This window comes from Delphinapterus leucas, chromosome 6 (genome assembly GCF_059928025.1).
Source record: "Delphinapterus leucas isolate spDelLeu-1000000601 "Yukka" chromosome 6, BTC_Dleu_Yukka2, whole genome shotgun sequence".
Classification (NCBI taxonomy): Eukaryota; Metazoa; Chordata; class Mammalia; order Artiodactyla; family Monodontidae; genus Delphinapterus; species Delphinapterus leucas.
This window is the reverse complement of record NC_143134.1, coordinates 44,317,481-44,344,641: the sequence shown is the minus strand read 5'-3', so window position 1 is coordinate 44,344,641 and position 27,161 is coordinate 44,317,481. Positions and strand designations below refer to the sequence as shown.

The 27,161-nt window shown below is 48.6% G+C and overlaps 3 protein-coding genes across 5 annotated transcripts in view; 1 reads left to right on the top strand and 2 right to left on the bottom strand.

Moving 5' to 3' along the window:
• KIF24 (kinesin family member 24) overlaps window positions 1-4,393 on the bottom strand; it is a 61,177-nt gene extending 56,784 nt beyond the window's left edge. Inside the window, exon 1 of the mRNA XM_022551547.3 lies at window positions 3,409-4,393. The gene's annotated coding sequence lies outside the window, so the exon portion shown is untranslated. The remainder of the gene's footprint in view (window positions 1-3,408) is intronic.
• NUDT2 (nudix hydrolase 2) lies at window positions 3,721-14,576 on the top strand. 3 transcript variants are annotated; one of them, XM_089913101.1, is made up of 4 exons: window positions 3,721-3,920; window positions 11,493-11,589; window positions 11,798-11,931; window positions 13,991-14,576. In XM_089913101.1, the coding sequence occupies exons 3-4, from the start codon at window positions 11,805-11,807 to the stop codon at window positions 14,305-14,307; spliced, it is 444 nt and encodes a 147-aa protein (XP_089769227.1). In that variant the 5' UTR covers window positions 3,721-3,920; window positions 11,493-11,589; window positions 11,798-11,804; the 3' UTR covers window positions 14,308-14,576. The 3 variants fall into 3 exon arrangements, with proteins under 3 accessions (XP_089769227.1, XP_089769226.1, XP_022407362.1); XM_089913100.1 differs by lacking the exon at window positions 11,493-11,589 and adding an exon at window positions 8,049-8,266; XM_022551654.3 differs by lacking the exon at window positions 11,493-11,589 and having other exon boundaries at window positions 3,729-3,920.
• Window positions 14,577-19,861: 5,285 nt separating this feature from the next.
• Window positions 19,862-25,694, bottom strand: MYORG (myogenesis regulating glycosidase). The gene has a single exon (XM_022551665.2). It carries the CDS (start codon window positions 25,249-25,251, stop codon window positions 23,107-23,109), a length of 2,145 nt encoding a protein of 714 aa, XP_022407373.1. The 5' UTR covers window positions 25,252-25,694; the 3' UTR covers window positions 19,862-23,106.
• Window positions 25,695-27,161: the final 1,467 nt, after the last annotated feature.

Here is a 27,161-nt window from a genome sequence, read left to right as displayed (position 1 = left end):
TCCCCACAAAATCTGTTCCTCCATCTCTTTGTTCCTTGGGGAAGTGAGGGCTGAGGTAGGGTAAGTGACAAAATACCATCTACCCAGTCACTCAGAGCTAAACTGGGAAGCATCCTTAGACTCCTCCTTCTCCTTTAATCCCAAATCTGATCAACAGGTCCAGTCAATTTAATCTCCTAAATATCTGTCAGATTTCCTCTTTGCTATCCTCATTCCTACTACCACAGCCCTGGTGGTTCCGCCTCAGATGGTGGTTCACCTAGATCATTACATGTCTCTTAACCGTTCTCCCTGCCTCCAGTTTTGCCCCCTCCAAACCATCCTCCACACTACAGAACCAGGTCATTGTTTTGAAAGCACAGTTATGACCATGCTGCTCTCTTATTTAAAACCTTTCAGTGGCATCCTGTCACCTATCTAAAGGACAAAATCCAAGATCCTTAGCATGTCCTACAAAGCCTTCTACAGTCTAGCCCATTCCTCTCTCTCCCACCTACTCTTCAGTTTAGTCAGCTTGTTATCTCTGTGCATTTATTCACATTGTGCTCTTAAATGGTCTCCTCCAACTCTCATCAAACCTCACTTTACCTGTCTACCTCTTACCCATTGATTAAAACACAAATGAGTTCTTTTCTGGTCTCCCCAGATGTGGCTGGATTTCCCTTCTATGTTCATATCATGCCTTTTGCATATCTCTATCATTGCAGTTACATTCTGTAATAATTATCTATGAGTAGGTCTATTTCCTCCATTAGAATATGATCTTGTGGTCAAGGAATGTGTCTTATTGATCTTTTTATCCCTGGAATCTAAAACAATGTCTGGGAATAATAAACATTCCATAATTATTTAACGAATAAATATCCCTACACTATTTTTAGAACTATACAAAAGCATTTGATACCATTTGCAGTCATAGGTGATAGAAACTTTTGTATCAGGGTAGTTTGATTACTCAAGAAAACTAAAGCAGAGTTGGTGGTGCCCTGACTCACTGCCCCTGAGCAAAAAAATGAAGGAAGTTTCTATCACTCAAACGAATTGCTATGGGCACAGCTATGGTCACAGTTACAACAAAAACCTTTCATCCAGTCATTCAAGAAATAGCTTGAGGGACTTTTATGAGCTGGGCCCTTTCTAGACATTGAGGAACAAAACAGATAAGGTGACTGCCCTCAAGGTGCTATTATTCTAATGGAAGGAGATAATAATCAAATAAGCAAGATAACTTCTGATGGTGATAAACCTGTTTCTCTGAGTTCTGGGAGCTGCTGTAGCAAATTAATCAAACCTGAGGAGGGGGACGTGGGAACCTCCAATTTGTAGCCAAATCTGAGAGAAGTTATGGGTATCTGGGGACCTAACTACTTGTGATTGGCATCTGAAGTGGTATGGGAGCAGTCTTGTGGGACTAAGCCCTTAACCTCTGGGACCTGACACTATCTCCAGGTAAACTGTTAGATTGAGTTAAACGGTAGGACACCCAGCTGGTGTCACAGAGAATTGTGGGGACCCCACATATTTGGTTTTTCCCTACACAGGAAAAAGAAATACTTGTGGAAAACTGAATTTTTCAAGTACGAATGGTACCTATTAGTTTATGCCTATGGAAAAGTCTTCTTGTTTAATAGGATATGAACATCAAAATCCTTGAGACAATATCTCGGAAAGTATACAATGACCACAACACTCGAAGTACAAGAAGTAGAACTCTATTACTCATTTAACAAAATCTGTTGAGGACCTACTCTGAACAAATTATGAATAGGTTTGCTGAGCCAGCGCAGGAAACTGGATTAATTCATCAATTAAACTGAAGGGATCTGAGAAGAGTGGTTCAATCAACCCCTCACTTTACAAACAAAACTGCAGCCCAGAGGAAGAAACTGCTGTTCCTCCTAAACTGGAAGATGAGAGAATCGTGCCCTAGTTTGCCCCCAAGGACATACTATAGCTAAAGATTTTCATTAACAACATAAACCAACAGTTTTTAATGAAATGTTATGTGGGCAGTAGATTAATGTATTATGCTAAGAAAAATGTAATATTTATGTAAAGCCCTTGATATGATATAGTGCTTTGCACAGGGTAGATGCTCAATAATGGTAGCTATTACTTCCAGCTATATGGTCTTTGGAAGGCTGAGTGCATGATGTCTACCTGGCATCAACCGCTTGACTAAATTGATAATAGAGCCACATGACTTCTAATCTAATTCAAACATTTGATTTTCCACATGGAAAACGTGAAATCTAAAAGGGCTAAATGACCTGCAAAGCCAGCCACAGTGAGAGAGACAGAGCCAAGACCAAACCCTGAATCCCCAGTCCGGGTTCCATTACATGCCACAGGTCTAAAGTTTAGCTATAAGGTTATGCTCAAACTTTTATAAGAAGGTAATAAGAACAGAGCTGCTATACCTGACTTTTTTCAATCCTTTCATTAAAGTCATCATTGAGCTATGATTTTGATATAAGAATCAACAAAGCATATTGGGAATATATAGCCTTAGGAGTTAACAACGAAACAACAGTCTTGGTAATGCAGTTCTATCACGGACACCTGATAAATGGATAGGCTACCGGAGCAGCTGTTATATGTGCCGAAGTACAGAGACCACAAGCAGAACAGAAATACAAAAGAGAAAACACTTAAAATGTGACAACAGCTGTGGGTCATTAAGAAACTGAGATCAAGTCTTTTGGCATACAGCAACAACAGAATGGTTTGTTTTAAGCAAAGACCAACCGGGAGTCTAATAAAAACACTGGGAGACCCAGACTAAAAGCCACAATGCGGGAAGAGTTGTAGTAAGCAATCCAAAAGTTTTCCCTTTCACGAAGAGTGGAAAGCCCAACCGTAAACTTTCAGGTCCTTTTGCATATGAGATCAGGATGCCCTCCCCCTTCCCCCATAAAGATAAAAAATAATCTCTGTATGGGAGGGAAAAAGGGGCAGGGCATAGAGGGGAATCCAATTTATTTGTGGTGAATTAAATTCAACTCAACAAATATTTCCTGAAAAATCTACTATGTGTAAAACATTGTGAAAGATGCTTGCCTTGCCTCAAAGACCTCAGAATTATATGGTAGAAGGGAAGAGAATGGGGTTCACGGAAGGACCCAAGGAGGAACAGAAGCTCTCTAAGAGAGGTTCCAGTCAGGGCTATAGGTTCAAAGGGGTAAAGAGGACTTCGAGACTCAGAAAAGGTTTCACGGGAGAAGTGAGGGAGAGGGTAGGCCAGTGGGTGAACGTTCGGACCATCGGGAGAGGTCAACTCCCGGTTCCCTCCCAACTGCCCGCCTCCTCACGCGCTTGGCGGGCGCCCTGCGCACCCTCTCCCGCGGGGCAGGCAGCAAGGCTCCCGAGCAGCCCACCCCGCCCCGGTTCTCCCCCGCCATTTCTCACCTCGGAGGCTTCCAAATTCCTCCTCGATCAACCCTGTCTGAAGACAGGAGAAAAAGCTGACAGCAAAGAGCCCCAAGGCGGGCGACCGAGGCGTGCTGTCAGCTCATTAGCTTGAGCCTGCCGCCAGGCCGCACCCCCATGGTAACGCCGCCAAGCGCCGGTTCGAACGCCCGCGCCGACGCCAGCGCGCTGGCAGTCCAGCACCGTTCACCAATGGGCATCCAGGGAACTCGTGGACGTGAGCCGCCTTCTCTTCTAGAAGACCAATCAGGGAACTAATGAAACGGTGGGCGTATCTCTCAATTTCAGTCTTTCTGTCTTTCAACCAATTACTCCACTTAAGTGAAGATCTCGCGATGTTCTAAGCGAGAGAACCTCACCTTTGAGGCGGGTCCAGAATCCTAACGCCCGGAGCTGCTGGTCGCCCAAAGCGCAATGGAGCTCTCCGGATTGGTCGACGTACCCCAGGTCTCCGTTCAAGGCCCGCCTCCTGCCTGCTTCCACTTCTGAAGGTGAGTAAATCTGAGGGAGGGACCACTGGCTTTAGTTCTCCGCGGCGGAACTGAGGCTCGGAGATAATGGGAGTTTGCAGCTGACTAATCTCACGTCGCTGTAGGGTCAGAGGTGGACGTTCCTTCCTCCAAGCTGGCAGTGGGGCGTGGTTAGGTCAGGCCCCAGACGCTCGCAGGACCTCAGTTTTTCTGTGTGCGTAGGGAGAAGGGATCAGTGGCCCCGCGAGCTTTGCTTGCCCTCATGCAAGTGGTGATCGGGTGGGTCGTCGGAAGCCCAGAGTTCCGGGTGTAGGGCCCAGCGACCCGAGGTCCATTCCTTCCCCTCCTTGGGCCTCAGTTTTAACATTGTTGTTACCTTTTAAGCCCTGCCTACTTTCCAAAAGAGGTTTTATATTTTCTAATAGCTTCATTTATTGAATGGATAATATCGTGGCAATTATAGCAGAAGTAAAGAAAGTCACACGAGAGTCCCACTACCTAAAAAAATAACTTCCTTTTTCCTTGTTGTAGCTTGGTTTGGACCTTATGTATTTATTATATCTCCTAAGGGGAAAATATATGAATGACAAATTAAAATAAACTGAATGCAATCAAATAGGCAAATGTAGCTAATGTAGAGTCGAGGCTGAGAGCAGTGATGTTGGGAGACAGGCAGATCTGCTTTTGAGTCACTACTCAGACACATGTCTGAGCTGTAATTTCCTTTTTCCTCTTCTGAAAACTGTCAGTAGTGCCTCGTGGGGTTGTTGTGAAGATTAAGTGAAATAACAAAGGTAAAGCACTTGGCACAATGCCTGACAAATAGTAACTCTTCCCAAAATGATAGCTATTATCTTCATAATAGAAACAAGTAAATATACTAGCCAATGGAGCCAGCAGATGTACTGTAACTGAGTACCCAATTTAGTTCAAAACTTGTCAGTTAAATAACTAATAATTCAGGAAGCAATACATTCTTCAAAAGAGTGGAATTTCTTCCTAGTAGCTATATCAAGAGGAATTTATCTTGTGGGGCCATCAGGGATATACATGGTGTGATCACCGGTAGTTTTGCAGAAAATGTGAAAAGCCATTTCTTGATTCAACTGTCAATAAAAGCTAAGAGCATGCCCTTAAAACATAACATAGAGAAGCTTTCTGATAATCTTGTATGATAACAGGGGTAAGCGTGACTCGTATATTCAGTACGTCTATGTCAGACCCTACATATACATTATTTATTTTAAACTCTACAGCAACCGTGAATAGTAGGTTGTTGTTTCCTTGTTTGTAAGATGAGGAAAATGAGGCCTAGAATAGTTAAGTATTTTGCTCAAAGTAAGACACTGTTAAATTAGGGAGCTAAGTCTCACTGTGAAGCCAGCCATGCTTTTCTGTGTTGTGCCGTGCTGTTTCTGACTGAAAGAGGATGAAAATACTTGGAATACCAGATGTACAAGCAGCTTTACCCAAATGGAGGGAGGTGGGCTGCAGAGATACGTACAGTGGAAGCAAAATCTTTCTCTAACAGGAAATTTCAGCCTTGGGAAATGAAGAGATGGGATGAGGTGATCACTGAACTCTAGACGCATGTGTCCATTTACTTTGTGGGTAGTCTATCGCACTTCAAATTCAACTTGTCCCAAACAGGAATCATTTGTGTACATTCTACTCCTACTTCTACCTAGTCGCTCAAACCAAATACCTCTCCCTTTCCCTCTCCCTTGGACAGTGAAACAGCAAATAGTGTTGATTTTCTCTTTGAGACCTCTCAAATTCATCCCTTCCTCTCCTTTCTCACTGTGTCTGCCTTAATTTGACTCTGTATCATTTGTCATCTGGACTGTTTGCAACAGGCTTGTACCTGGTTGGCCTCCTTACCTTCTAATTCTTTCTCCACTTTCATTGCTGTCAGAATGTCTCTGTAAAATGTCAACCTAACCATATTACAGCCATGTCCAAAACCAGTCCAAGGCTCCTCATTGCCTATGGGATAGAAACTAAGTTTTATCAATGGCATGTCATCTTGTGCTTGAGGGTCTTTGCTCACACTCCTCCCTTGGCCTGGAGTGCCCCTTGCCACCTTTATTCTGCTTGGTTAACTCCTAGTCATCCCTCAAAATCCTTATGGCGTACCCCTTGACCTAAAGATATCACCCCTTCTTTGCTACATTTACATCTTACACATACCCTTGTGATGCAAAAAACACATTTGGTAACTTGTCTGTTTAAGCATCTTCCACTTTCACTAGCATTCAGCTTCCCATCTACTCTTCAATCCTGTTACCACTGCCTGTCGCATGGGACATACTCAACAGACATTAGATGAGCGAATGAATCCTTTCAGGCTCTAGTATTAGAATTCCCCATGTTGGCTTTCCAGAATTGTACAGCAGATGGCACTAATAGGCCATTTAACAGATCTCCTTCACTAGAAATGATTTTTGTCCCAACCTTGTCTGACTTGGCTTCATCCTAGAAGCCAATATTCATGTCATTACAGGTGAAATCTCCTGTTTCCTCCCTCAGCCAAATAGCAAAGATAGCAAGATGACTCAGCAGCTTGGTCTCTGAGAAAAGAGAGTGGCAGATGTCCAGGGAAAGGTGCAGTTGAGGGAACATTTTCTTTGTCAATTTATTCAATTTATGGTAGTTGGGAGCTTTTTTCTTTCTTTCTTTTTAGTTTTATGTTTTTGCTGTTGTTATAAGAGAGAGCTTTATTCAAAGATGGGAGCCTCATTTCTGTCCACTCCTTTCAGAGACACAAAGTTTAGGGGCCTCAGACTACACTTTACCCCTCCAGGGTTGTCTTTGGGTACCAAGACCTTCATCTATACCACCCTCCAACTAAAACCTCTTCTGTGCAAAGGAGTCCAGTTAGACAACTTTAAAATCCTCCATATGAATATAGATCAAAGGGTGGGAATTCTGGAACTGGAAATGATTTTATAAATCATTTTCGTGTCCTCTCTCAGGGCCACTTGTGCCCTAAGTCCTGCTCTTTCACAGTAAGCAAAGCAGTATAAAGGGGAAAAAATACAGATTTTGGAGTTAGACTTACTTGAATTCAAATCTCAGCATTCACAGACCAGCTATGCCTTTGGGCAAGTATTTTAAACTTTCTGAATCTCAGTTTCCACATGGTAAACTGGAGATAATAATGCTTATTGTGAAGAGTTGTCTTGAGCATTAGAAAAGATACACGTGAAGAACCTTGCACAGGGTAGATGCTTAATTGATAACATGGTGGGATGAAATACTGTTTCTGCTAGAGGGATTTTACACTAGGAGGAGCAAGTCGGGGGGTAGGATTTGGAGAGCTCTTTCTGTCTGTAAAGGTACATTTATGAGGGCTTTGGGGGTTGAACTATGCTTACAGTAGCACTCTGATTAATTTGATGAAAATATTGGAACACAGCACATCAGTATAGCCATTTATCTGTGAATTATTTTTTGGCACCTAAGTCCTGAACCTCTTAGGCTGTGAGGGAATTGTATCTATAGAGAGAGCCAAGAGTATTTTTCGTTAGCTTCTGGAACCTTCTGATGACATTGAGGGTTTTTTTGTTCAGGTTTTTTTAACCACCTAAGGCACTTTGCCACTTTTCTGAAGTGTGAATTGCCTGCTGTCAGCCTGGAGTTCTCACCTCCGCAATCCTGGCTGCAGGCATCTTTGCATATTAGACGCTGTGTTCTTTAACCCCTGAGGTTTGAATCCACTCAGAGTTTGTGCGTGCCAGAACGTGTGTGTGTGTGTGTGTGTGTGTGTGTGTGTGTGTGTGAGGGAGAGAGAGAGAAATCTGGCTACTTTCAAACCCCAGGACAGTTTCAGCTCTGTGGTCTCCAGAAAAACAGAAAGACTCCAACAATAGCTCCATTGACTTTTATGTAAATGGCACTCCTCAGGAAAACACTGGGCTATTTCCCAAAGTCCCAGAACGTACCCTGAACATTTGTTTGAGTGGGAGGTGGGGAGACAGTTCTGTTGAGTCAATGAACATCTGTTGAGAGCTGCTGTGCTGGGTCCCAGGAGACAGCTCATAGTCTGGCTCTTCCCTGCCAGAGGTACAGAGGTGGTGGCTTTGTACTGTGTCCACTTAGCGGAGCTGGAACCGAGTTTCCCAGGATTCCCTTCCTGTATGGTTCCAGTTGGGGTTGACCTCAAGAAAATTTTGTGCAAGATTTGGAAAACTGAAGTGAAGTAGCAGCCGGTACACTGTGAAGAGCACCGGGCATGGTGGCAGTGCATACCTTTTGACCCTGACCTGCTGGCTCACCTTGGTTGTGCAGGACAGCACCCAGGCCTGCAGCCCCCCAACTCCTGCTGAATCTCCTCCTTCAGCTGCTCTGAGAGTCCTAGGCTAGAGGTACGTTCAGCTCTGTGGCAAAGGGCCCTTGCTTCTCCTGCAACTCACTGGAGCCAGTGAGCTTGGAGACAGTGAACAGAAGTCGATTTGTTCTCACAGGTTCCAGTTCTTTCTCTCCTCCACAGCCAGCTTTCCTTCCCAACCGCTGGCCTCCCAGACTTACAGAGACTTCAGGCCTAACACCAGATGCAGAAGTGACAGAGTTGTGTGGATTTCTCCATCAACTTCCTAATTGGACAAGGTCTAATCCCTATACTAAATTCTTACTTTACTGTTGCTCATAGTGTTCTGTTTCTCTTATCAAACCCTACAGTAGAAGATTATTCAAGCCATGTTAAAGGCCCAGAAGATGGAATGATTAGAAGCCAGAAGGCTTCACAGGAGAGGTGACATCTGAGTTGTTGCTGAAAGGATGAGGAGGTGGTTAAATGGATGGGGAAGGAAGGAGAAATTCTAGAGGACAGCTGGCTCAAGCCAAGCAATTGAAGGGCAAATAGGAGTTCTGCCTTTCTGTCCTCTCTGTGGGTGCAGAGCATAGAGAGAAAGTGAGCATCCATCTGATCCTAGCTCTTCTTGTTGCATCAAGATGAACCGTTGGTCAGTCTGCTTCTTAGATGTGGTCACTGCTGAATACTGGTATCTACTGAGATACATTTTTGCTGGGTGCACCCCTGTCAGTAACCTAAGCCTCCTCCCCATAGGAAAATATTGGCCTGCTCCCCTCTCCCCAGTAGTTCCACATGGCCACCCCAGGCCTGTCTTTCTTGGCCCACCCTCCCATGCAGCAACTTTGTTTCCTCATGCTGTATTGGCGATAGCAGTGGTGTGGAGGGAGGACACTGTGCCCACTAGTCTGGGATCCCTAAGCTTATTGAGGGGTTCCAACATCCATTCCATGGGACTCCACTCGAAGCAGGGGCAAGATGCCCTATACCTATAACTTGCTAATACTTTTCTGAGCATCTTGATAGGAAAGCATGGGATCAGGTACCTGTTTCAGCCTAAACCTGGAACCAGTCATTTGAAATCTTGCTTCACGAGTTCTTTGGTGACAGGGTTCCTTCTGGCTTCCAGAATAAGGAACGTTCTCAGCATAAATGGGGAGACCAGGGAAACAGAACACCATATTTAGTAAAAGCCTGATACCAGTTTACATATGAATTTTAAACTCAAAAAGAACCATACTTTACATAGTTATGAGCCATTCTTTTTCCACTGAAAATCTTTTTACAAGCAGCACATTTGACTCTACCTCATTTTTTTAAAGGCCTCATAATCTTCCATCATATAGATGAAATACTGTACTTATTTAACCATTCCCATATTGATGGATATTTGTTTCTGCCCTTTTTCTCTCTTTTTTGTGTGTGTGTATATCTTAAACATGTATTTGTATATGTCAGTATGCCTAGAATTGGAATTCCTGGGTCTAAGGGAATGTGCATTTTATGTTTTGATAATTATTACCAAATTGTCCTCCTAAGGGGATATGCTAATTTTATCTCCCACCAACAGTAAATGAGAGCACAGACCATTTCAAAAACCCATTTTGAGATTATTTCCAATCCTTAAAAACTCTCATTACAGGTATAGAAAGGTTTGGAAAGGTCACAGTGTTGGGTGTGCTTGGTTTTTTGAGTAAGGAACCACTGTTCTCTAGAGTAACGTTACCATCTGTTGGTAGCCCTGAGAACTGCCCTGGAACAGGTTGTGACTTGGGTCTGATTTTTATGCCTTTGACAAATGCAAGCTCATCTTGATTGAGCACCAACAAGGGGGCCATGGAGACCATCAGCGTCTACTCCCGCCACCCTTTTAGCATCAGCTCTGCCACCTATGAGCACCAGCTCCTTCTTTGGCCCTGGAATCTTGGAGATGAGACCCTCCGACTCGGGCCTCTCCCTGCCTGGGCCACTCTCTCAGGCCTCCGCTGCATTTGAGACACCTGGTTTTCTTTCAGTTCTGCTGTCTCACCTTGGAACCTTTGCCCATGCTGTTCCCTCTACCTGGAACACATCTTCTCTCCTCTTTCCCTTTGACAGCTTACCTTCTACTCATCCTTTACTCTTCTTTCCCTTTGACAGCTTACCTTCTACTCATCCTTTACTCCTCTGCTCAAACATCCCTTCTTCCAGGAAGCATTCCTTGATCCCTCAGTCAGGGTTAAGTTACCAATCACACATTTCCCCTTTGGAGCACATATCTTATTGGCAATTATTTGTAAATTTGCTTAACTATTTGATTAAAGTCTGCCTCTTCCACTAGAATATAAACTATATTCTATATTCTTGTGAGGGCAAAAGCCAAGCACAGTACTTGGTACATAGTAGGTACTCAATAAATATTTGTCGAGTGAACAAATGGTACAAGTTTTTCTTTTGCAGGGCTTCACATAAAGGATCTTCCATATTTTTTGTTACTTTGATTACATGTCCTCCTTCAGATGACGAATTCTTTTTTCACTTCTGCAGATATTCCTACTCCCTTCCTGTCTTTTGTTGTTGTTGACATTTTTTTCTGAAATGGAAAAAAGGCTAAATGGAAAAGACTAAAAAAGTCTGTCTTCACTGTATTTCTGATTATAAAAATAATAAATGTTCTCTGTAAATTTTCAAATAATACAGATATATATGGAGCAGAAAATGGAAGTCTCCCCATAATCTCATCCCCCCAGAAAACAGGATTAATGATGTGTATCCTTCAGACATTTTTCTGTGCATAATGAAATGTATTGAGATTACATTCCAAGCACTGTTCTAAAGCACTTTACAAAAGTTAAGTCATGTAATCCTCATAGCAGCTCTTTAGAGTAGAGCTATTACTATCCTGTCTTACAGCTGTGGAAACAGGCTTAGGAGCTAATCACACAGTGAATAAGTGGCAGAGCCAGAACTTGAACCCAGGCTCCAGGTTCACACTCTTGACTACTCTGCCAGTTCACTGCTGATGGGGTAGGAAAGAGACTTTCTACCATGTGTTCCCCTTTATATTTTGAGTTTTGAACCATGTGAATGTATAACATTCCAAAACGGATAAAAGATTGAAAAAAAATCAATAATAAATTTTTAGTACACTAAGCTACCCTTTCTAAGTGACCCCTCTGAGCCATCAGAAACCACATTGTTGGGGTCTCTTTGCTCCAGAGACTCAGGTTGGAGGCTGAGGGAAATGGGATTGTGAATTTGATGATAATATTGTACTGCATCTCTCCCATTCCCCGTTTCAGTGGGGTTGCTTCTGAGGATCTCCAGTCTCTACATACACATGCCAGCCCTGTTTTAGCTGGGAGACCTAGAGGAATTGGGATAGAGCTACACTAACAGGTAGGGACCAAGGTCCTGCAGTTACACACAAAGGCCTGTCTCTGGCTCCTGGTTTCCCCCCGCTGGTTCTCAGCGTGCTGCCTTTGTCTATAGGTGATGAGGTCACTGTTAGCTGGTCTGTGCTACTCCGCAGCTCCAGAGTGCTGCCCGCCAGTATGGATCTTCCTGTTTTGTGTAACTTCGAACATCTTTTTTGTTACGCCTTCAGATAGACCATGGCCCTGAGAGCATGTGGCTTGATCATCTTCCGAAGATGTCTCATTCCCAAGATGGACAGCACTGCAATTGAGTTTCTACTGCTGCAGGCATCAGATGGCATTCATCACTGGACTCCTCCCAAAGGTGTGAGGCCAGAGGGGCGGGCTTTGGGGAAATGCCAAGCACTGTTCAGAAATCCACCCTGCCAGGCACCCTGCTAGGCTTGCTTCCCAGTGATTGTGTAGCAGGAGGGGGTGGGGTGGGCAAGAGCTCTTGATCCTTTCTACATACAAAGTCTCCATGCCAGGCCAGAGAAGAACTGGAAATAGAACTCTGTGGCTGAATTCCAGGGCAGAAGCAAGACCTGGTTTTCTTTCCTTTTTTTTTTTCCTCTTCTCCGCGCCATGCAGCATGTGGGATCTTAGTTCCTGACCAGGGATTGAACCCGTGCCCCCTGCAGTGAAAGCACGGCGTCTTAACCACTGGACTGCCAGGGAAGTCATAACACCTGGTTTTCTTGCATCAGTCACCAGAGCCTCTGTGGTGAACGGCTGGGTAGGGGAAGAGGCACTGGGCTGGGAATTGGGGACCTTGGGGTCAAGTTATTACTGGGCTACAGGTCAGGAGCCCATAGTGAACAGCCCCCAGACAGAAGGGAGCAAGTGGGGTCGGGGAGGGGTGAACAAGACTCCAAGGTTGGAAGAAAACAAGGAAGTGGGAATAGGAAATAAAATTTGCACATTCAAGTTTCACTGAGGAGAAACAAGGTGAAAAAAAAGAGAAGTGTCACAGATACTCTGAATAGGAATATTCACACTTGCCTCCTGATCACCAGAGTCACACTGCACGGTCCCTCTCGCTGAAAGATTTCAAAGGACCTCTCTGAATTTTCCCCTGCTTGGGCCTGGGGGAGAAGTTACCCTGTTAACACCGATGGGCAGAGTGCTGAATAGATGCTGCTGGGCAGGGTGTGCTCAGAGACTCCCACACAGTTCTGAGGGAAGGTCGGGCATCCCGGATCAGCGCCACCTGTCTCACCACCAGCATCCCTCCCTCCTTCCTCCCCTGGTGCATTACCTACCTGTCTTTGTGTCCGTGGCCATACGAGGTGCTATACAGAGAAAATTCCCTAGCAGCCGTGAACGAAAATGGGCTTTTAGGTCCGAGCTCCTGGCTGCTTTCTGTGGGAGCTGTGCAGCAGCAGCTGACTCAGGGCAGTGCGCTGAGGACCCCTGGGAAGGAGGAGGCTAGGATGTAGCCCTGTCTTTGAACTAAGAAGAGAACAGCTAAGAATTCCTGCTCTCTGTGAGCTCCTGAACCAGGAGGCCCCCAGCAACTTGCTGGAGCCATGTGTTGACCGAGACTGCCAGACCCCTCTCAGGCCTTCTTGGCACCCCCTGGGCAAGCTGAGAATTTGCAGGGAGGGCTTGAGGCAAAGCTGAGGGCTGCTCCCAGTCTGCAGAGCTTCAAGTTCTCTTACAACAGTTTCTTGGCAGTTGTCTGATTGGGTTTGGGCCTTGCCAACTAATTTTCTTAGAACTGGCTCTCAGCTTGTCCTTAGTCTAAGTTCCCATCAGGACTTTCCCTATGAAACTGGAATCTGGCCTTGCTCAGTTAGAAAGATGAAAACAATTTGGAAGAGCCTTGATAGCTACTTGGAAACAGCTGCTGCCGGTGCCTCGGTGCAGGGTTCGGAGACAGACTGTTGGCCCTGGGACTTCAGAGACCAACTGCAGACGGTGTTAAGTCTTCACTGTGCATTGTAGGTGAAGTGCTCCCTCTTCAGCCAGCTCCCACCTGGCAAGAAAGGACTGCCCCTCTTTGGGAAAATCACGTTAAGGTGTCCCAGGGAAGGGTCTCCCTGAGAATATGGGATGAAGAGAACTCCAAAGAAAAATAAAGAAGAGGTCTGAGGGAGGCTGTCTCTCTCACCATCGAAGGGCAGTATTCTAGACCAGACTTGCCAAATATATGTTTTGTTTCACTCTCTGTAGAGAAGATGGGGTGGGGAAGAGGGATTGCCCAGACACCACAGAGCCAGACACTGCCTGCCCTGTACCCCATCCCTAGGCATGTTAGAATATTGCCAAAGCTTAGCAACACCTAGAAAAGTCACCAGAGACCCCAGCTTTAAATCATCTGACCTGGAAAATCCAGCTTTGTTGAAGATTATATCCACCTCCTCTTCTTTTCTCCTAACCAGGCCATGTGGAACCAGGAGAAAGTGACTTGGAAACAGCCCTTCGGGAGGCTCAGGAGGAAGCAGGCATAGAAGCAGACCAGCTGACCATCATTGAGGGATTCAGAAGGGAGCTCAATTATGTGGCCAGGGAGAAGCCTAAAACCGTCATCTACTGGCTGGCGGAGGTAAAGGACTACGACGTGGAGGTCCGTCTCTCCCACGAGCACCAGGCCTATCGCTGGCTGGGGCTGCATGAGGCCTGCCAGTTGGCTCAGTTCAAGGAGATGAAGGCGGTGCTCCAGGAAGGACACCAGTTTCTCTGCTCCACAGTGGTCTGAACTGAACAGATCAGGGTCTTTTGCCTCCGTAGGATCCTTGAGGGCTTCTGAGGTGAACTACCTTTGCTTCCAGGGAAGCCTGTGCTGGTCTTTGGCTCATTATAGCAGATTGCAGACAGGCTGGTAAAATCAGCTGAGGACCCTCAGAGAAGAGCAAGCAAAAATCTCAGCTGGGTGGAAAGGAAGGGAAAGGAGTTTAAAAAAAAAAAAAAAAGGCCAAGCCCAGTGAGTGCATCCTTATACTTTATGAATAAACCTCAAGCAGCTTATCTCTCCTTCTAACCTGCTGTATTTATTCCATGGGCTCTTGCCTTGGGTGGGGAGAAAAGCTAGAGTTAATCAGAGCTCTGACCTTAGCTGGAGGGAATCCTGTGTCCAAGCACTGTACCCCAGAGAAGCTGAGGGATGGAGTCAGAATCAGAGAGACCCAACGCTACCAGGTGACTCTCCTGCCTCTGGACCTCCAAGCACCCTCACCCCACCCCACCGGTGTACCTGAGACGTAGTGACTTGTAGCGGACAGGATATACAAGCAAGTGGGACTGGAGTGCAGGAATGGAGTCTGCTATACAATCAGCCCACTGTATCCGCGGATATCGAGGGCCGAAGGTGGGACTCAAACATCCTCAGAATTTGGTATCCTCAGTGGGCCCTCAAACCAATCCTCCGCGGATAACGAAGGACGATTGTACTCGCTAATGTATCATTCCCTGGCACCAGGCACATATGTTATAGGTTCTCAGTAAATATTTCCTAAGGTAATTCGAGACCCAAGGAACATTGGAACAAATCCCCAGTCACAACAGGGAAAGGAAGGACAGGCAACCCTGGGCCATCAGGTCAGTGACACACACACTCCAACCTCCCAGCCCAGTCCTGACTCCCAGTCCTGGGTCAGCGTGGTTGTCAGCATGACTGAGGCCACTGGCAAGGGGCAGGCCTGAGCCTGGGGGGCTCAGCTGGGCCACCCGGCAGCCCTGTCACTACCCCGTGCATTCCTCGCCTGCCGCTGCCTTCCCCGCCTTTAGCAAGCCCTCATCATTGGCATTTCTCTCTTCCCACCTGCTCCCTTTTTCCACAATTCAACTGTAAGATCCAGAGCCGCAAGAGCTGGGTCTCAGCCCTCTTTCCCCTTGCTACTAGGGCTCAAGGAATGCAGGGCAGGTGTTAGATCCTACAGCCCTTCCAGGAGCTGTTAGCAGCTGGATTCATGTGGATTTCATTAGAGGGTTGTTGCCCAATGAAGTGCAGAAGCTTGGATGGGAAGGGGCATTGGCAAAGGTCAACCTGGATTACCAGGGTCAAGAACAGCCACCCCCAGAGGAAGGAGAGAGAAGTCACCCAGGTCTTCGATCAGGCCTCCAGATGTTTTCAGTCACTGGTTCTCCGTGCAGACAGGGCAGAAGTACTAGCGAACAGGATTTTGGAGCACTGCCAGGGACCTGAATGGTTTTGTTCCTCACCCCTCGGAGCAGCACTCCCCTAGGAGGCCTGCTACAGGAAGTTTTTGGAGCTTAGTGCTCTCCTTCCAGGCCAGCAGGGACCACATCCCACTGATTTAATAAGTGCCTGCTGGGCAGTGGTGCCAAACCACAGACTAACAAGGGCTGGCTGGCCCTGTGCACTCAACATGGGAGTCTGTGGAATCTCAAAATGTTAAGACCTCATGCATCAGAGTTGGGAGGGACCTGGAAAATGACCTGATTCTGCTGCTCACTTTTTTAGCTGAGGATATTCAGGCTTAAGAAGGTAGATGGCCCTGGCAGTTGCCTATATGTGAGGTCCTTTGAGGATGAGGTGCCAGAGGGAAGACTCTGCCTTAGAATATCTTGTACAGCTTTGGAGTCATTCTTCTGGGACTTACAAAGTTTTCCATTAAAACACAGGTACTTTGGAGAAGGTGGGGCGGCGGGCGGGGAAGCCCATAAACTGCGTTCAGATGTTCACTTTGTAGGATGAATTGACAGAAAGGTGGGACTGGGGCATGTTATGGGCAGTGGATGAGGGAGGGAGAGAGTGGAACTGAGATTAGGATGTAGCAGGTGAGTAGGTTTTGTTGTCATCACCACTTTGCTTTCGGCCACCTGGGCTTGTTCAAGGGCTATAGGGCTAAGACTGCAATTTCCCCTTCAATCTGAGGGCCTCCAAGCTCCAGAGCATCTCCTCCTGGAAGCTTCCCCTAATAACTACTCACCCTATAAACACCATCCTGTCCCCACCTACCTCCAAAAAGACTTCTCTTGGAATTCCACATGTTTTCCCCACTACCACCTGCACCACCCCAGGGTGAAGAAGCATCTAATGGGGCTTCCCTGGTGGCTCAGTGGTTAAGAATCCGCCTGCCAATGCAGGGGACACAGGTTCGAGCCCTGGTCTGGGAAGATCCCACATGCCGCGGAGCAACTAACCCCATGCGCCACAACTACTGAGCCTGCGCTCTAGAACCCACAAGCCACAACTACTGAGCCCGTGCGCCACAACTACTGAAGCCCGTGTGCCAAGAGCATGTGCTCTGCAACGAGAAGCCACTGCAGTGAGAAGCACCGCAACGAAGAGTGGCCCCCACTCGCCGCAACTAGAGAGAGCCCGCGTGCAGCAACAAAGACCCAACGCAGCCAAAAATAAATAAATAAAACAAATAAATAAATAAAATAAAATAAAAAAAGAAGCATCTAATGAACTAATCCCCACAAGGGCGGTCTTAAGTTGCCCCCTCCTGGGGGCATTTTTTTTTTTTTTTAATATTTGGTTGCTTTGGGTCTTCGTTGCTGCACACGGGCTTTCTCTAGTTGCAGCGAACGGGGGCTACTCTTCATTGCGGTGCGCGGGCTTCTCATTGCGGTGGCTTCTCTTGTTGCGGAGCACGGGCTCTAGGTGCGTGGTCTTCAGTAGCTATGGCGCGTGGGCTCAGCAGTTGTAGCTCGCGGGCTCTAGAGCGCAGGCTCAGTAGTTGTGGCACACGGGCTTTGTTGCTCCGCCACATGTGGGATCTTCCCGGACCAGGGCTCGAACCCGTGTGCCCTGCATCGGCAGGCGGATTCTTAACCACTGCGCCACCAGGGAAGCTCCTGGGGGCATTTGAAAGAGGCTCTGGAAAACCAAAATGCCCTCTTGACACCCAAAAGCAATACCTTACACCCCCACAGTAAGCAGTTGTTTGCTGAATTGAAGACCCAAAGGAATGAAAGTATAAGGGTGGTTTTAATGGTAGAATTTAAATGGAAATGCTCGTGCTGGTGTGGGACCCCAGGTGGGACCCCACGTGTGAGGAGCAGAGGCTGACTTCCCCATCAGTCCAGCCGGTGGCCCAACCGGTCCCTTACCTTCTAGAGGAGGGCCGTTCCAGCCCCGCCGCTGCCCCCTGGAGGTTGTGCTACAGGTTTCCAGTGAGGCTTGCTCTCAGCCTTCTTCCTAACCCTCCCCCTTCACTTCCTTTCCCCTCCTACCCCGCCTCCAGCTCCCCATTGTGTAACAGGAAGTGCTCAGCAAGACCCCCTGAGGAGGGGAAAGGGGGCTATGGAGGGAAAAAACAGCACTAGGATACTGAGTATAGAGGCACAGCCTCTTCCTGTTCTTCAGACTGGGAATCCCCAGGGACAGAGCCTCTTCCTCTTCAGTTTTTCCCCACTCCCCTGACCCCACCCCAGCCAGACTTAGGGCTTGTCTCATAAGGCCAAGAATCCTCCCCTCCCCTAATGGGTGAGGGGCGTCAAAAGGTACAAATTTTCAGTTATAAAATGAATAAGTCATGGGGGTGTAATGTACAGCATGGTGACCATAGTTAATAATACTGTAGTGCATATTTCAAAGGTAGGAGAGTGGGTCTTGAACCGTCTCATTACAAGAAAAAAATTTGTTTTTTAACTGTGTATGGTGATGGCTGTTAACTGGACTTACTGTGGTGATCATTTAGCAATATATACAAATATTGAATCATTTATGTTGTATACCTGAAACTAATATAATGTTATGTCACTGACCCCTCAATTAAAAAAAAAAATTCAGTCTCTCTTTTCCCCTATAGTCCATTAAAATGGTAAAGTACATTGAAAACAAATTCTCTCCTCCCCTCAAGCTGCTGGAAAGATCCTTGGACATCATAAAGTAAATGGCCAGCCTGAAGATAAAAGCCATGTTGCTCCTTGGGAGCTGGGGTGTGTACCAGAGAGGGGAGGGTGTCAGCAGAAGTCCCACTGAGTCGGACAATGGCAGGAAAGGAAATCACCCAGTTGCCCCTGTGGTTTTCTTCAAGGCTGGGTCTGGGCAGGCCTCCCCTTGCAGGGTTGGGCTGTGCAGCTGTTCCCAGAACAGAAGGTAGTACTTCTTCAAATGCTTTTCAAAATATGCTCAAAAGTATGTGTGTGGGGGCAAAACAGAAGCAGAAGTGGATTTAGATCTCCCCTATTCGATATTTGTATATATTGCTAAATGATCACCACAGTAAGTCCAGTTAACAGCCATCACCATATACAGTTATAAAAAAATTATTTTCTTGTAATGAGACCATTCAAGATCCACTCTCCTACCTTTGAAATATGCACTACAGTATTATTAACTATAGCCACCATGCTGTATATTTAACACCCCACTGACTTATTCATTTTATAACTAAAAATTTGTACCTTTTGACCCCCCTCACCCATTAGGGGAGGGGAGAGAAGGATTTAGATCTTAGAAGTCTTGAACATCAGAGCTTGAATTTTTTCCTAAATGACCTGATTGAATTTCAGAAAGATTTCCTTGGCTGCTATGTGGATTGAATTGAAGGGCTCAAGAGTAGAAAGATTTAGGAGTCCACTGCAATGGTCCAGGCTAGAACTGGTAAGATCTGACACGGGGTAGTGGCCAGGGGATGAGAGGTCAACATTGGCCTTGGACTTGAGGAGGAGTGAAGGGACCAGAAATCTTGGTGAGGGGAACCAACAAAAGAAGACTTACTTGCTCTGTAGCCAGCCAGGGTGTGGGATACTTTGCCCATATCCGGGGGAACAAGAGCAAAGATCCTCCCAGAAAATTCACATCTTGGTCTGAGAGAGAGGGCTTGGCCAGGGTTTAGCTGATTCAGAGTGCTAAAAGGGAAACGGGAGTCAGACTCTTAGGGTACACACAGTCACAGAATGGGGGTGTTAGGCCCCAGTCCCAGATTTCCTGCAGTGGCCACTCAGTCCCTCCCCATTACCTGTGGAGAAGGAAGCTCCCTGTTCCAGCATACCAGCCTCCTCGCCCCCACCCCCAGCCCAGGGGTACAGAAAAGACCAATGGGGAACTCTGGCCACGACAAAGCTACTGGAAGCTCCATGGAGGAGGGGCAGCCCTCCCTCCCCACCCAGATGTACAGAAAAAGAGAGATAAATTTGGAATGTACAAGAGGTGCTGGCAGAGATGGGGGTGTTGGACAAGGCTCTAAGAGAGCAGAGTTTCTGGCAACCTAGCAAACAGGGGTAGAGGTAGCTTCTAGTCCACTTCCCTCCCCTTCCCCATCCCAAGACCAGCTCTTTCTCATGGTTCCTACCATTCCAGCCACTGCTGCCCAACTTCTTGAACCTCTCTTTTTTGTCGTCAGTAGGGGAAGGGGAAACACTTGTTGGCTTAGAATCAGGCCCATTGGGTGGCAGCTTCAGAGACACACATTTCAGTGGCTCCCCAGCCTCGGATATGTATAGGCCGGGGCTGGCCCAGGCTGTTGAAAGATGGGTGAAGACTGGGCAGGAGATTCCAGGCTTCTAGATACAGACTACCAGGTTCAAGTCCAGTCTTGGGTACTAATCTTCTGTGTGACTCAGGCCAGTGCCCTCCTCTCTCACTGTTTTAGCTTGTTCATCTGTGCTTTTGTGATTAACAAGGTCAATGGCAGAGGCCAGATTAGAAACCAGATTGCAAGCCAAGGGCTAGTTTGCTGGGATTTGGCCAGTCAAGGGCACTCTTCCCTTTGGCCCTGTCCCAGCACACAGTGAGTGTTCAGTGGGCATGGTGTGTCCCCTCCTCCATCTAAGCTGCCTGCCCTCAATGCCCTTAACATTTTATTTGACTTCACTTCAGATCTTTTTTTTTTTTTTAATTGGCCACACAGCATGGCATGTGGGATCTTAGTTCCCCAGCGACCAGGGATCGAACCCGGGCCCCCTGCAGTGGAAGTGCAGAGTCCTAACCACTGGACCTCCAGGGAATTCCATCAATGCCCTTCTAAAGGGTACTCCTCCTCCATGCCAGATGACTTAGGCCTTCCAGATTACTTTACCCAACCTCAACCCCCATGCCATCTCAGCACACACTACTTGGTCCTGGGGTATAGAACTTTATGCAACTATGGAAGTGTTCTATAATCTGCACTGTCTAATATGTGAGCCACTAGTCACACATGGCTTTTGAACACTTGAAATGTGGCTAGTGTGCCTGAAGAACTGGATTCTTAATGATGTTTAATTTTAATTAATTTTAAAATTAAATTTAAGAAGCGACATGTGGCTAGAGGCTACCCAATAGGGTACAGTATCAGTTTTAGGCAGAGTTTTTCTTTGTTCCTTGTTTAGAATTAAGAGTTGATAGGAGTTACCATTTATTTAACACTCTTTGCCAATTTTTGCATAAGTACTTTACAGACACATCTCAGTGAGTCCTAGAAATTCTATTTTAAAGATGAAGAAACCAAGCCTCGAGAGGTTAGGTCAACTGGCTTCAGACTGCATAGCAAGTGGAGGGCCATTCAAGTGTGAGTCATGCTCTCCAGCCATTTAGGGAAGTTTCCAGGACCCAGCCTGGGTGCCCTCCTTCTACAGTCACTCCACACACAGCCCATGGCTGTGCACCAAGGCCCAGGGAGGCTCATCACTGAATACTGATCAGTAAATGCTCTTGACAAAAAGGAGAGGGAAGCTAATTCCATTTACTCCCCATCTCCTGGCGACTCCTGGCTCCTGACATTCCACTTCAGATGTCTCTTCTCTTGCCTCTCTCCTGGATCACAGTGTCCCTTGGGTCACAAACTCAGAGTTCAACTGGGTGCTACGTGCAGAGGTTTGGGAAGAGGGTGTCACATGCAGGCCCAGAGGAAGCCAGCTGGGCTGGGAGCTGGGGCCTGGAAAAATCCATGTTATTTTTAAACAAGAAAAAAAACCCAAAAACATTATATTAGCTTTTATTGAGCACCTACTTGTGCTAGGCACCTTATATAAATCTGTGCTTATAATTCCCTTAACAACCTGGGAGGTAGCATTATTGTCACCATTTTACATATGAAGACACTGAGGCTCAGTGAGGTTAAGCAGCTTACAGCTTGCAGATGAGTGGTAGAATCATGGGTGAGTGCTCCTAAACTTTCATTAGCATAGCATTCTTCACACTGAGAAAATAGAGGGGGTGGAGGAGTGGGCAAAGAGGTGCATTCTCTAGGGGGTGAGGGACTGATTCTGCTGTCCAAGCCATTAAGGGAAGCTGACCCCTGCCCTGTTTCCCACCTCCCTCATCTGGCAAGCCACTCCTTCCCCAGACTCAGCTGCAAAGTCAGGAGAAACTCACTCTGGCTGAGGTTGCTTTTCTTAGAAAGGGAAAAGAGCTAAAATAAAAGACCTTACCCTGTATGTATATCTGTAGGTGGCGATGTGCGCGGTAGTTTTTGTGCTAAAGCACACCACTACCAGAATAAGAACATCGCTCCCTCCCCCTATTTTTTTCTATTTCTGGCTGCACTCCCACTTGTGGGGTTCCCAGACCAGGGATCGAACCTGTGCCCCCTGCAATGGAAGCACAGAGTCCTAACCACTGGACTGCCAGGGAAGTCCCTAACATCACTCCCTTTTAAGCCACACCTCACGTGTGCAGAGTGAGGCAGCTGAGGAATCTGGAAAGGACTGTTTATTTCCTACTCGAGTCCCAGAGACATCACCTAGGAAGGGACCAAATCAACAATCAAAACCTCAAATTTGCTCCCTGCCCTCTCCCTCCAGGCTTAAGCAGCCTCGGAGGTACTGCACCAAGGACATATGGTGCCCCCCCTTCTCTCTCTCTCTCTCACACACACACACACACACACACACACATACATTCTTGAGTTAAGGCATCAAGTCTGGCCTGCATGGCTTTGCAAGTCTTTGCCCATCAGGCAGTGGCCCTGGCCCAGGGCTGAACCATGTGTGTACACAGATGCATAAGTGCGGTGTTAGGAGCTCTTCACAAATGAGGGACAATGATGATGGCCCTGTGCTAAGCCTACTCCACCTGTCCTTTGGGAGGGGACCTTGTCAGTTGGCCAAGTACCTCTGTCTCTTCTCGCCAGCTGGGGTGGGACCAGGTCAGCCACAGGTCAGGCCAGTGCTGGGGACTCAGGACCTGGCTTCCAACACTGAAAATGTGCCCTTTCTAAGTGTGGCTGGGGGCTATTTTGGGACCTTAAAGAGGATCAAGTCACCACCTCAGAAGGACAAAGATGGCCACTCAGGCCAGGATGGAGGGTGAGGTTTCTCTCTGTGCTTTTAAAACCCAACCGTGTTTAACAGTAAGACAGCTGACCTTTTTCCTCTGTGCTCTCTTGCCCCCAGCCCAGGGAAGAGGTTTCTGTAGACTGGAGTGAGTATGGAGAGAAAGAGGGCTGTTAGGATTGTGCACTGGAGTGGGAGGTTGCTTTAGCATCTTCTCCCCTGGACCTACAGGAGCTGGCTCCAGCACATTTACTTCAGTACCCACTTAGTGGGTGGTACAGAGGTGGGGACTTCCTGGGGATACCCGGTGTGGCTGCAATGCAGGGTTAGAGGCCTACATGAAGACTGGGGTTAGGGCTGTGGGGTTTCTGGGTCCTGGGCTGGGTCAGGATGCCCAGATGAAGTAGGCGACCTCGTCCAGGTCAACGGGGTAATCCGTGAGTAGCACTGGCGTCTTGTCGAAAAGCTCACCCTTATAGCTGCGCCACTTGCCTGCGGGCAGGTAGACGTCCCGCTCCTGCTTGCCTGGCTCCAGTACCGGCGCCACAAGCAGCGTGTCTCCGATAAGGAACTGTGAGTCGATGCGGTGCGCCGTCTCGTCGCCGGGCGCGATCCACCAGAGGGGGCGCACGATGGGGTCTCCCGTGTCAGTGACCTCACCAGCCAGCTCAAGCAACAGCGGCGCCACGAGGGAGGCCCTCAGTGCAGTGAACTTGTGCGCGATGGCCACCACTTCGGCGTCGTACCGCCAGGGTGGAACGGAGAACTGCATAGCTGGCATGAAGGCGGCCACTTCCAGCCAGCGCACGTAGAGCTCGCGCTCAGGCACATCGCCGCCTCTCACTGTGCGCTCAGACACAGCATTGCCACCCACCATATCGGGCAGGATGAACGGGTAGCCCAGCATGCTGACAGTGAGCACGGCGGGGATGAGCGAGCGCAGCCCCAGGTCGTAGCCCCACACCGAGTCGCGGTCCACCAGGCGGAAGAAGCACGAGATGTTCTGTGACTGGTAGCCCACACGGACCTCGGCCAGTGAGAAGAAGGGCAGCGCCATCTCTGTGTAGCGCCGGCTCCATATGTTGGGGTCAGACAGCGGCCTGTAGGTGCTGAAATCCCGCGGCAAATAGCTGACCTCTCCAGCGTCGAACTTGAAGGAGGCCACGGCGTAGCGCGAACGCAGTTGCCGCAGATGCCCCTGAAACCAGTCGCGGGCCTCCGGACGCGTGAAGTCGAGCACGGCGCCGATGCCATTCCACCAGCGCACGAGAGCAGGCAGCCGGCCCGTGGGTTCACGCACAAACAGCTCGCGCTCCACGCCTTCGCCAAAGCACGATGAGTTGTAGTTGACAAACGGGTGCACCCAGAGCGTGACGCGAAAGCCAGCGTCGCGCAGGCGGCGGAACATGTCGCTGGCGTTGGGAAACTTGGTCTCGTCGAAGTCGAAGTCGCCATAGGCAGGCGTGTACATGTCGTCGATTTCCAGATGGCTGCTGTTGAAGCGGTGCTGGCGGATCTGCTGAGCGAAACGCTGCACCTTGTCCTGGTCCACCGAGCGCCCGTACAGCACCCACGTGGACCAGATGGGGTCCCGGAAGGCCTCAGGCGCTGGCACCCTCGATGGCTTGTTGAAATAGCGCCGCACCATGTACTTGTGGATGGAAGTGACATCGGAGCCGACGCACACGCGGTAGCTGAGCTCGGGCGCAGCAGCGCGGCCGGCGGGCGGCTTGTAGGGCGTGTCGTGGTAGCGTGCCTGCAGTCGCAGAGAGCGCTCCGTGCTGTTCCAGCCCAGGTGGAAGGGCACTGAGTCGTTGACCTTGATGGCAGCCGCGCGCGACGACAGCCAGTAGCGCTCGAGGATGCCTCCAAATGCGGCGTCGGAGGAGTAGACGTCGCTGGTGACGAAGGGCTGAGGCTCCTGCTGGCCGTCCAGGCGGATGGGCCAGTGCTGGGTCTTCATCTCCGCGCCGCCGTACCAGTGTGCCCCCGCGTCGCCCAGGAACATGGCGTGCTCCACCGCGTGCCCCGGCGCCGCCTCCTCCCAGCGCACGCGGTAGCACATGACCGTGTCCTTGGGCCGCACAGTCTGGATGAAGAAGTGCAGCGGGCGCCCATCCGCTGTGCGAGAGCAGCTAAGCCGGGCGCCATCGCGGCTGCAGGAATCGAGGTCCAATGCGCCCGAGCGGAAGGCCAGGCGGAAGACCTGCTCGCCCTTCTGGTTGCGAATGGAGAAGCCGCCGCGGTTGAGGTCCAGCAGCTCAGCGCGCAGGCGTTCCGCCTTGCGTAGAGAGGCGGTGTAATAGCACCAGGCCACCACCGCGGCCAACACCAGTAGCAGCCCCAGCACTGCGGAGCCCAGCAGCGGCTTCAGCTCTTTGGACGGCTTGGGCTTGGTAGGCGAGAAGCTGTCAGGCAAGAAGGTGTACATGGTTGCAGCTGCGACGGCCTCGGGGCTCTTACGACCTGTGTGGCTCCCAGGGCGGCGGCGGGGGTAGGCCTGGCTCTTTTCCTGAAGATTCTGGGACATCAGCCCCCAGTTAGGGAAGGAGCAGGCAGTGGGGCCACCAGACACAAGCCCATCTGAACTTGGCCTGCCTGAGTCAGGAAGGGGAAGAGAGAGGTGGAACTGAGCTTTCTCATTCCATAGTATTTACATTTGCTGCCGCAAGAAAGAAGTGTATATTTCGGGAAAGTGTATACTGGGACGTAAGGGCTTTACGCTTACCAGGTCGTTCTGTCTGCATTTTACCTACCCTTTCTCATGGGCCCCACTGCTTGTCAAAATTAGGACGCTGAAGGGGAGGGGCAGATAATATTCATCACCATTTTCCTGGTGGAGGAACAAACACAGACAGGGTCAGGGAGCTGTCCAGGATCACAGAATTAATCAGGTCTCCTTGGATCACACATGGGGGCAGTTCAGGCTGAAGAGAAGGGGAGGAATCTGGAGAGGGCCTGGTTTCCCAGAGATGTGGCCATCGTGGGAGAGGGGGGATAAGCAAGCCAGCTCCTTAAGACCTTTGACACAGCAGGAGGCTGGCTTCCCCGTGCGGGGAGTGGGAGAGGAGAGAGGAAGGGGAACAGTTCAGGCATGGAATTTAATCTTGAGTCAGAAGCCATATTAAATCTGGAGATTAGAGAAGATACTCAAAGCGAGACTCAGTCCAAGGGCCTGGTTTGGAGGGGGGACGAGGTTGGGTTTGGACTTTAGGACTGGGGTCAGGAGCCTAGCATGGGGGCTTGGTGGCTTCTCACATTTCCCTCTCTTTGCTCTCAAACTCCATTCTGCTCTCAGCCATCAGGATCACCAAGTCTATTTCCCTGCCCACCTTCCTGCTCTGCTCCCAGCACCACATCTGTGGGCCAGCTACCTTCTGGCTTTGTCTCTAGCACTCACCCACTGTCCTGTTTGCCCCTACCCTAGTTAGAGCACTGTCATTTCTCCCCTGTATCGTTGCAACACTTCCCTGATAGGCCTCCCTGCTTTCAACTTGTTTTCCTCCAATGCCTTCTGCTCACAGCAACTATAGTGATCTTTCTAAAACACTTATCAGATTACATCTCTCCCTAGTTTAGGGAGCTGCTCATGACCCCCATGATGAAGTTCAGAAGTGTAAGCTTTGCAAATTGAAGTTCAAGGCAAACATGGTCTCATCTGTCCTTCTGATTCCATTTTCAGCCAAGCCTATCCTATGACTACCAAGCTCTGTTCTTTCCTAACCTCAGTCCTCAGCCACCTGCTTTAGGAAATTTCACCCACCCATCTTGGGCCAACTTCTCTCCCCCACCTACCAGCTCTCTGGCAATCAGACACCCCCTACTACACAATCCACTCTTATATACTGTATGCTAAAGATTCAGATATGACTACAGAGAAACACAGACTTGGGAGGAGGTGTGTGTCCAAACCTGCTGTTCAAGGCTACTGACCCTTCCTGTCTCAGCCCTCAGGGCAGAGTCCAGCAAAGAAATAGCACCAGCAACGTGCATACACAGACATACACTGCCAGCCTGTCAGCTGCCCATCTGCTCCAGCTGGAGGGAAGGAGAGAGGGAGATTGGCAAACAGTAATTAGACTCCTCCCAGATGCCAGTCCCCAGCAATTTCCAAGGAGACACCAGAATTGCTCAGCGTTCTCACTTCCCCCACCTCTCCCATGAAGAGATTATCAAGAATGCCAGGTGCCAGGTGCAGATTGGAATTTTTATCCCAGATGTCAACATACAGCTCCCCATAATGCCCCCCCCACCCCAGTGAGGTTCTATCTCAGTGCCTTATTCTCTGAGCTCCCTCCCCCAACTCCCTAAACTGGTCAGTTCCAGCTGGTCTAGAACAGCCTCTTATTCCCTTCCTCTCATCCCATACAACTTAGCCTTCAAAATTCCCCCAACCTACTATGGACTTCCCTTCCTGTAGGTATAGGCTGGAAAAGCCTT